General features: G+C 45.7%; 1 protein-coding gene across 1 annotated transcript; it reads right to left on the bottom strand.

Annotated features, from left to right (window-relative positions):
* Positions 1 to 1,874: 1,874 nt before the first annotated feature.
* Positions 1,875 to 4,266, bottom strand: CCR75_002409 (uncharacterized protein; the record flags this gene model as incomplete). The annotated part of the gene is made up of 4 exons (XM_067960506.1): positions 1,875 to 2,083; positions 2,159 to 2,450; positions 2,511 to 3,279; positions 3,344 to 4,266. The coding sequence occupies 4 exons, from the start codon at positions 4,264 to 4,266 to the stop codon at positions 1,875 to 1,877; spliced, it is 2,193 nt and encodes a 730-aa protein (XP_067822900.1).
* Between the last annotated feature and the right edge of the window lie 6,056 nt (positions 4,267 to 10,322).

Raw genomic sequence — 10,322 nt, forward strand, 5'->3', positions numbered from 1 at the left:
ATTGCGCCTAGCAACAGACGTATCCGTAACAGTATAGAAACGTCTAGTTGAGATCCAGTAAACGTAAAAGGGTAAAGGTACGCTGATGATTTCATCGCGCTGGATTTTGATGACGAATTTGATCTCGTTCTTCGATTACCATAGCTCATGCATAAACTGTTACCATAATAGGACGTTATGACCCGTCTTTTGACAACAATTGCATTTTTCAAGAGTCATGCATAAAGTGGAACCATAATAGGACGTTATGGCCCGTCTTTTGACAACAATTGCATTTTGCAATCGTTAGTGACTTGAAGAGCGAGGTTCCTCACTCTCCACATACGAAATATCCATAGGTTCTGGATCTCCGTTTTCTTGTCGTCTCTGAGGACGATAAACTCCAGAGTGGACGGAAGCCTGTTTAAGACTCAAGTCCTCCTGCTCCGCTACAGAGATCGCTTGGTCTAGCGTCTCCATTCAAAGCCGAACAGGTTTTTGAAAGGACCGTCGGCAAGGCCATTAATAAACACAGTTACCTGTGTCGGCTCATCAATAGGGTGACTCAAGAACAACTGACCAGCTATCGTGTATGTCGGGCTGAAGCGTGAAGATCACGCTTTCCCTGCTTTAAATTCAGGAGCTCGGCTCGAGCCCTAAATTCGGCACGTGGCAGCTTAAATTTTTGCCTGAGCCGGATCTTAAAGATCTCATTCGTTCCAAAAACTAATAGGCGTGAAGCATGAGCCCTAAAGCCTAAGATTTGGCACGTCCGGCTAAGTTAGACATGCCAAATTTCACATTCGTCGCATTGTCATCGATGCGACGAGCCATCTTAAAAGGGAGTCGTAAACTTAGAATTTATATCTTTTTGTTTCCGGGTCGACGCGAATCCGTCGACCTGCTACCAGCATGCAAATGCTGCTGTCTCAACAATTCCAACTGTTGAGCACCCTGTTCTCCCAATACCTCCGTGGTAAGGCAAGGCTACTATTTCCTGGGCGCCGTCGAGTTCGTGTTGTTTGAACTCGGCTATGGCCGCATGTTGTTCACCTGTGTTCAGAGTGAGCAGCATGGCGCCAACGGCTGGCCCGCCTACGACCGAACTCATGCGTTCGATTGCTCTCCATTCAAGGTCACTCAAATGAGTAAACCTTTCATGAGGTGCGTGATAGCCTTCTTAAGAGCTTGAAAGCTTCCTCCTTCTTTATTCGATATGTCCATGTTGAAAAAATGTGCGTAGACCCTTGAACGAACTACGAAAGGCTACCACGTGTAACGGGGGCACCCTTTGCTAGTACTGATAGCAGTACTGGTCAACCATCACTGATTACAGTGGAGGTGAAGTGCCTCGACTACTTCACGTACACGATGTGGAGGGGAAGGTTCTAAGTAGCTAAGAAGTCGTAGCTACTAAAGGTAATTTTAAGACTTTAGAATAGAGGAAAAAAAAATCAGTATTAATATATCAAGTTCTTTCATAAATAGCTTCTATTTGTTGCTCAAATATATTAATAATTATCGATGCAATTCGCCACCTTTCGCGACGCCAAATCGTGTTTTGTAATGATTAGCGAGGGTTGATCTAAACTTAAATTAACCAATCAATAGAACAAATGTCTAAATGCGTCAATATTACCAAATTTGGTAATATTTAAACTATTAAGTCAAAATTAATAAAGATAATAACTTGGTACTTTTATGCAACGGTAGTTTCAATCGGGGTCGATGCTGCAATTTTGAGTTAGCATAAAATGACCTTTGTAGCAGCGTACGTCTCTCTAAATGGGAGTAAAGTCGTCACGGGACGATAGATAGATAATATTTTCTAGTTAGTGGCGTATAATAATGGAAAGACTTTCCGTAGTTTTTCCATCAAGATGACAAATAAGCGCTTAGGAGGGTAGGTAAAGTATACCCATATTCTTAAAATCGCGTTTCTTAAGCGAATTCTTGACCAGAGGTAGTGCTTCCAGAATAGCCCCAAAGTCGGGTCGGCGAGCTGGGTCGTGATGCCAACAATGCTCAATAAGCTCGCCGATTTTTTTTGGCGTCTGGCGAGGCAGCGCTGGACGCATTTGTTGACGAGCAACCGCAAAAGCGGCTAAATCCAACATGAATATTCATTTAAATGAGATACATTCAAACATTTAAGAATGAGCATTTATGGTTGGTTCACCTTGAATTGGAGTTAATCCACGAAACGGTTGGTCTCTCGTCAGCAGCTCCCAAAGCACGATGCCAAAACTGTAGACATCAGCTTTGTTAGAGTAGGATTCATGACGAATGACCTCGGGCGCCATCCATCTATAGGTTCCAGTTTCGGCAGTAAGATCTGAAGAGCTGCCAATCTCAAGCGCACAGCTCAGACCGAAGTCGGAGATCTTGGCAGTGCCATGCGAATCGATAAGCACATTCCCAGACTTCAGATCTCGGTGCATTATGGAGCACAAATGGAGATAGTTCATTCCCTGATGAAAGTACATTAAATCAAAATCCTGGCTGTAATAAATAAGACACAACTAACGTACCATAGCTATCTCGGCCACCAAACGAAAGAAATCGATTGATCCTCGACGTGCACGAATCAGATCCGTAAGCGTGCCGTTTTCCATAAACTCAAATACTACATTCGTGCAGAAGCAGAAGTCACAATTAAATCCAACATAACACATTGCGCAGCAGCACTTGCCTAAGCAGTAGCAAGGAGGGTTAATGGCTGCTCCGAGAAACAAAACAATATTTGGATGGCGCAGTCTGCTTACAACGGCTACCTCGCGATAGAATTCGTTAAGCAGCTCTTCGCCAACCAGCTCCGAGTTTGTTGACGAGCCAACAACCTTGGCAGCGACGTGCGTGCCTCGCCACCAAGCGCTGTAAGTACAACCAGAGCGACCGCTGCCAACAGCATCCGTTAAGCGTACCTCACGAAGGTCCAATTTCCACTCGGCTTTTATCTCATTTTTATCCACCATTTTCAGCACACCCAGTTTTTCAGCTAGGCTTACATTCTGACTAACGACAACATGTGGCATAATAGTTGGGTTTATTCGACTATCCTCCTCCAAAGTAAGCCTCCGTAGATTTTGCTCGATCTGTGAGCGCAGCTCAACCTGACGCTCATCGCTCATAAATGAACCTCTTACAACAAATCTATCCAGTAGCGTGCCGTCGGATGTGGTCATCACATCGGCGTCCAAAATGTTGCCCTTCATCGTAGTCAGAGCGCGGGTAATGGCATCAAGCACATTTTCGCGGTCCAACGACACCACCAGTACTTCGCACACATTAGGAACAATCCTGTCATAAGCAAAAGCCAATATCATTATATTCACACCACAGCCTCGGTACAGGCGCGACGTACTCTCCATTGTCATCCTTCTTCAACTGAGCATTTACAGCGATTGCTGTCGGATCGCGTTGGTTTTTGGCAAGTAGGCGCATATGAAGTGGTACATCATCGGGATTCACCGAAAGAGCATACCTTGCTGGTAAGCGTCGGAAGTGGGCCTGTACTGATGTGAAAACGGGCTCGTAGAGGTGATTAAGAACCTTGCGTTGGCCATAAGACCCGGAAGCAGATACGTAGACATCCCCCACCATGTGCTTAACGACCGCACGGCACATATCGTTGACCACTGAATTCTTAAGTCCTCGTTGCACCCCAAGCGCCGACGGTTTGGGTGCCACGGGAAAGTATCCCTTTTTCTCAAGGTCCGCCAAGGCCTGGTTGCTCTGGGCCTTCTTGATACCTTGAAAGAGCTCATTGGAGTCACTTGATCCATATGAGCCAGACTGAAGTTTTGCAGTCGAAATAGAAGCGCCCGACTGGGTTGAGTCCATCGCTGCAATCTTTTGCGACAATAGGCGGGTATGCTCTTCAACATCGTGTGAGGCTACAGGCGCAACAGGCAGCGTATTGACCCGAAGCGGCAAAGTTTCGAAGCGCTCGGCAATGCGTGGGAGAGAGTTTGGCGAGCGATCACAGACACCGAATGGCGAGCGGTTGAGGACATCTTCACTGCTCATGCCGTTGTAGCTACAGCTGTTGCTGCTACTTGTTTCACCAGTCTCCAAACGAGTGAAATCTACGCCCACGTGAGATCCTGTACGCCACTCGCGATACAAAAGGCGTGCGTCGGACGGACTGTGATAGGGGGGAGACGCAGCAACTTCGGCGACTAAATCGTCTGCACTATTTTTATGGCCGGGAAGTGAAGGTACCGAGAGACGATCTAGCTGGGACTGGATCTGCTGCTGATAATGTTTATTTTCGCTCCCGTGCATATGGGGCGGACGCTACGCAGTTTCACTCCGCTGGCTCAAGCACTTCGCACAGTCTCTCGGGACGAATGATTGCAATTTGATGTCTTTGCCGACGACGGTGGATAGGGGTGCGTTTGAAGAAATAAGTCGCAAGATGATTAGTTAAGAAATTACCGCGTTGTGTTGAACTTGCTACAACTGCAACCGCATACCTACGTTACGAGGCAATAATCTCAACATCCCTCTGCTAAGTGAAAGACATCAAGCTATCTTTTACAATGGTCAGGTCACTTTTACCCTAAAGCTTGCTTGTTCCACCCAATTGGGAAGCCTATGGTAGAGTAAAAGCGAGCTGTGCATAGGCCATAACTGTAACGAAGAGTATCGTTACATGAAATTAACACTTAAAAATTGTTAGTTAGTATATTATCTAAAAGGTCAATAATATATGGGGAATATTACTTTACATAGTAATATTCGGAAAGCTTATTCATTGGTAGATATAGGCAATTTTATTTACTTGCTCGGTCAGCACTACAGTGCGCAAAGAGAGAGACAGATAAGACTTTATAACATGATTTGTATTAGTTTATAATTAAGTTGATATTAAATATAGAAACAGCAGAACTTAATTATATAGAAAAACATTATCTTTTAACCCTCTTTACAGCAAGTGCTTTATTGAGAGTCTTTCTCTGCACGTACTAGTGTACGTGAGGTGACGTGAGGCACTACTCGCGCTGAAGCAGTGCGAAGTGGACTGAACTGAAGTAGTACAAGTCGGCAGTGTGCCGTTGCACCTGGTAACACTTCGTAGTCCGTCCAAGGACCACAGTTCTATCATCTAACATGGACATGGACATGTCAGATGACAATGGAAATACGCACCACGTTTCGCGTGATAGCGACTCCTTTCTAAGTGATAGAAAAGGAGTGCGGTCGAACGAATCAGTTCGACCGTAGGGAATGATGCCATCTTGGCCATGCTGTCCGGTTTGGACAGAGATGCCCACCATTCAGCCATCGCCAAGTTCATACAACATGAACTTGACGAGCGAAGGAGTAGGTAGCCTTGCTTGATCAGCAAGGCTCTCAACAGGCAGAACTGTTGAGGTTACAACAGGTACAGAGGATGACGCACACGCGTCGTCCCGAAACCTTAAAGATAGACATCTCTAAGTATAGTGGAGTCGAAGAAGACTCCCTCATAAGACGGTTCGTCGAGTTTGACGAAACCATAAGGGCCCGTCATATCGTCGACGAGCAAATGCAAGTCGCATTTGCTCAATCAAACTTGGCAGGTATTGCCAAAATTTGGGCATTGGGCCTTAAGTTGCGCGACCCATATGACTTTGGGTTGCTAGAGGCTTTATAAGCCCGGCTCAAACAGACGTTTGAACCGCCTAGGGCTGAGTTCAGAGCTCGATTAGAGATTTTGAAACTCAAGCAAGGCAAGCGTGATGTTCACGCTTATGCCCAGCACATACGACTCCTAGCAAGTTGTATCACAAACAACCCATTTCATGAACACACGTTGATTACGGTCTTATTGCAAGGTCTCACGGATAGTCCTGTAAAGATCCATATGTTCCTCTTGGAACTGGATACGCTTGAAGAAGCTATATCCGTTACGGAAAAATGTGGACTTTAGCTTGAGACAGGCTCAAATTAGTTCGTCATCATATCGTCCTCCAAGACGACACGAACTGGAGTCCAGAACGTATGGACCTCTCTTAAGTCGATAGCGAAAAACCTCGCTTTTCGAACAACAAGTGGTTGCAGAAATGCAATCGCTGTCAAAAGTTAGGACACTAAGCTCATGAGTGTAGTGCTCCACGCTGACGTAATTATGGACCGAATGCCAAAAAGGGGAATGGCCGCGGGTCCGACGTTGTTGCGAAATCGCAACAGCGAGGCGGACCGCCAAAAAATGGTCGGGGTCAGTAGGGGCGCAACGCCCTACTGATCCAGCAACTTCAAGAGGATTTGCAAATCTCTTGACTAAAGTTGCTCCAGACACACAATCATGATGTGTCTCTGCACCTGGTAATGAGGTATCCCTCTCACCTTGAAATTAAAAGTGACAAATGAGTTTTCACTTAGAGCCCTAGTGGACTGTAGAGCGTCGAATAATTTTATTCGTCGCCAGTCGCTAGAGGGTCGTAGGCTCAAATATCTTGAGCGCGACATCCCTCCAACGAGTATGACGGTGCGTCTAGCGACAGGCGCATCGATAACAGTGATGAAACGAGTAGTGAAATTTCACTACATGTTAAAAGATTTACATTACGATAATGATTTCATCGTACTGGATTGGATGACAAATTTGATGTCGCCCTAGGTTTACCTTGGCTCAGAAAATATGAGCCAAGGATCAGCTGGCAGCATCGATCCGTAAAGATGCCTGCTACTGTTCATCAGATGGCAATCTGATGAACGCCTTGGAGCGTCCACAAACGTGTGGCTGTATTACGAGTGAGTGCGATGGCCTCACTTGTGGTACGGTCGTTAGTATGACGACTGCACAGATCACAGTGTGATTACCAATCACCCTGTGGAGTCAGCTGCTGGCGGCTGTGTTAATGCACAGGCAGCGCCGAAGGTCCACCACTCGAATCAGTCGAGTGGGTTGAGACATGAATGTACGCCTAGCGGGGACATTCAAGGAAGATATCCGTTGTCCAATATGGACAACACGATGATCCTAGGTCAAGTAGAGCGTCGACCATAGAGGACCCGACTGTGATAGCGCAATCACAGTCGAAAGACGTTTAGGGAATAAGTCCCCACGTACTTGAGGAACATCTCCTCAAATAGTTAATGCTGAAACTACTAGACTTCAGCATCCCGAGGGATTGATCCCTCGGCAGCCTGTGGATAAGTCCCAGAAAGAAACCGAGACATTTACTGTCTTGGTTAATGACGGATCAAGAGTAGGCGCTTATACTCTTGATCTGTATGTGCCTCCGAAGTCAACTTCGGAAATAACACAATTAGCAACCCTAGAGCCCAAGCGATTCTTAAAAGATCTGCATAGTTGTAAAATTAAGCAGATCTGTGTACACATCACAGAGGACGAATACGTAACTAATATTTAATCAGCGGTAATTCTGTATCGAGAACAAACGGGTTCCAGCAGCTCATCGATGAACGAAAGTGTCTTCGATCAGAAGGCTCGGATTGTGAGATATACATCTCAATCCTGGGAGTCACTCAAGACAAATTCTTTATATAAGAATTAAATTGAATTCATGGATGTATTCCTTGAAGCAGTTCCATGCGAGTTGCCGAAGGATAAAGGCACTCGACATGAGATCGAGCTCAAACCAGGCTCGAAGTACTGTGTCATGAAGCAGTGGCCACTGCCTCGTGAACAAGTACTTGCGGTCGATAAATTCTTTATCGATCGATTATAAGCGGGCCATGTGAGGGAGTCAACCTTCCCACACAGCTCTCCGATCTTCTGTGTGCGAAAGGCTTCAGGAAGGTGGCGAATAGTGCACGCATTCAATCAACTGAATGCTGCAACGGTACCGGCTAAAACGCCGATACCTCGAAAAGACGTAATCATAGATGGTATGTCTAAGAGTACCATCTTTTCGTCTATGGATCTGATGGATGGAATTTATCAGATCCTTATGCGTGAATGGAACATTCCCTACACAGCAGTGAGCACTCCCTGTGGGATGCTCTGGGTATGGCTAGTAATGCCACAGGGGCTTAGTTATGCCCCTGCAACATTGAAGAGATGCGTAACGAATCTGTTAGGATGGTTGCGAGAATTCGCACCGAGTAATTTTGGCGATGTATTCGTCCATAGCCGAGCATAATTTCGCCATAGACGAAAAGACGAATGTGGAAGTTCATAAAACTCACGTTCGTCAGGTTCTTACACTTATGCGAAAGCATGAGTTGTACGCAAATCTCAAGAAGTGTATATTCGCTGCAAGCGAAATACCACTTCTTGGGTGCATCGTCGGTAAACACGGCGTGCGCCCTGATCCTGAAAAGATCAAGGCAATCACCTACTGGCCGGTTCCAGTCGATGTCAAGGGACCTAGAAAGTTCCTTGGTTTAGCAACTTACTTGCACAAGTACTCTCGCAATTATGCAGAGATGACAGTACATCTCTCTCGTCTCTTGAAAAAAGACGAGAAATGGTTATGGAACGCTGATTGTCAGCGTTCATTTGAAGGAATCAAGCAAAGCTTGATGCAATCGCCCATATTGGCGATTGCGGATCAAGACAGACCATTCCATGTGGTCTGTGACGCCAGCGATTTCGCAATCGGCTGTGCGTTAATGCAATACGATACAGATGGCGCGGAGCGCGTCGTCTGTTACCAATCGCGCTAGCTGCAACCAGCTGAACGCAATTACCCAGTGCCTGACAAGGAACTTCTTGCCATGAAATATGCATTAGCTAAACTTAGGGTCTATCTCCTAGGAGATAGACCGTTCATCGTATATACGGACCATGCGTCATTACGCACGGCCGTGAATAGCCCACACCTCTCGCAAAGAATGGCGAGGTGGCTATCCTTCTTCGCGGAGTATAACTTCTCCGTCGAATATAAACCAGGACGACTTAATGTCGTCGCTGATGCGTTATCACGCCGACCTGATTTCGAGTCAGGTGTGCACCCCAACAGTGAAAGTAGTCTTACTGTTGCAACACTCACTACGAGTGTTCCGTCATCAACCTTAGGTGATGACATAAAGAAAGCCTATAAAGAAGATAAGGACCTTCTATGTTTGATGGACCATTTAATGAATCCATCCGATAAATCTTTTAAAGATCTACCGGCTTTATATCGATCGTCATCCGATCGATACACAACACGTAACGGCTTATTGTATTACACAGCCGTTGCCGGCGACACTTCACGTGTCGTCGTTCCAACTCACAATGATTTGCGCTTGCGCATCATGTATGAGTGTCACGATGCTCCAACAAGTGGACATCGTGGACGTAAAAAGACTTACCTCACAGTAAGTCGCGACTTTTTCTGGCCCCGCCAGTATCAGTCTGTGCGCAAGTACATTCGTGCTTGCGAGGTATGTCAACGGGTGAAGCCTAGCTCTTCATCCCGTGCACCTCTCTAACCTCTACCACTTCCGGCAGAATTTTGGCAGTCCGTATCTATAGACTTCGTCTTCGGATTTCCCGAAGACGATCACAAAAAATGGAATCCTTGTTTTAGACAGATTCAGCAAGATGGTACATCTTGTTGCAGTATCAGAGTCAATCACGGCTCCGGGCTGTGCCGTGTCTTTATCGACACGGTATTCAGACTCCACGGTTTCCCTCATAAACTGGTCTCAGTTAGAGATCCACGGCTCACGGCGGAGTTATGGCAATCCGTGTTCCGAGAGATCGGAACACGGCTGACGATGTCAAATTTCGATCATCTAGAGACAGATGGTCAGACGAAACCCGTAATTCGCGTCCTCGAAGAGATACTTCGAGGATACGTCTAATCGTATCCTAATTGGAGCGAGTTTTTACCGATGTCGAATTCGTCATCAACAATTTGGTGCATGCGTCTACAACTCCTACCCACCCAATTAGAGGAATCCTCTAGTTTAAGGGGGAAGGTGGACTCGGACGAGCAAAACCATTACTGACTCATGCTCATCATGCGTCGAAATTACCAACGACGCGAATGATGTCGACGTCGACGCAATCGACATCGAAAGAGAAAAAAAGACAAAACAAACGATTCGGCAGAGAAATTTCTGCTGGCTCGAGAATCAGTAGTCCGTTCGCAGCAAGGGAGAAAATTAGCATTGCATGATGCTGCAATTCTCTATATGTGGCAAGGTAGGGGTTAATAGCCGGACTCATGGCGGACATAAAAAAAGTTATTGTTATAATTCCAATTATTTATGAAAATCGCTCCCCGAATTGTAATTATTGTAACGGGGTGTATCGTTACATGAAATTAACACTTAAAGGTTGTTAATTAATATATTATCTAAAAGGTAGATAATACTTGGAGAATATTACTTAACATGGTATTATTCTAAAAGCTTATCCATTGGTAGATATAGACCATAATATCTATTTTCTCCGC

This window comes from Bremia lactucae (assembly GCF_004359215.1).
Source record: "Bremia lactucae strain SF5 chromosome Unknown BlacSF5_NotPlaced_17_SHOA01000003.1_2250557bp, whole genome shotgun sequence".
In the NCBI taxonomy this organism is placed as follows: Eukaryota; Oomycota; class Peronosporomycetes; order Peronosporales; family Peronosporaceae; genus Bremia; species Bremia lactucae.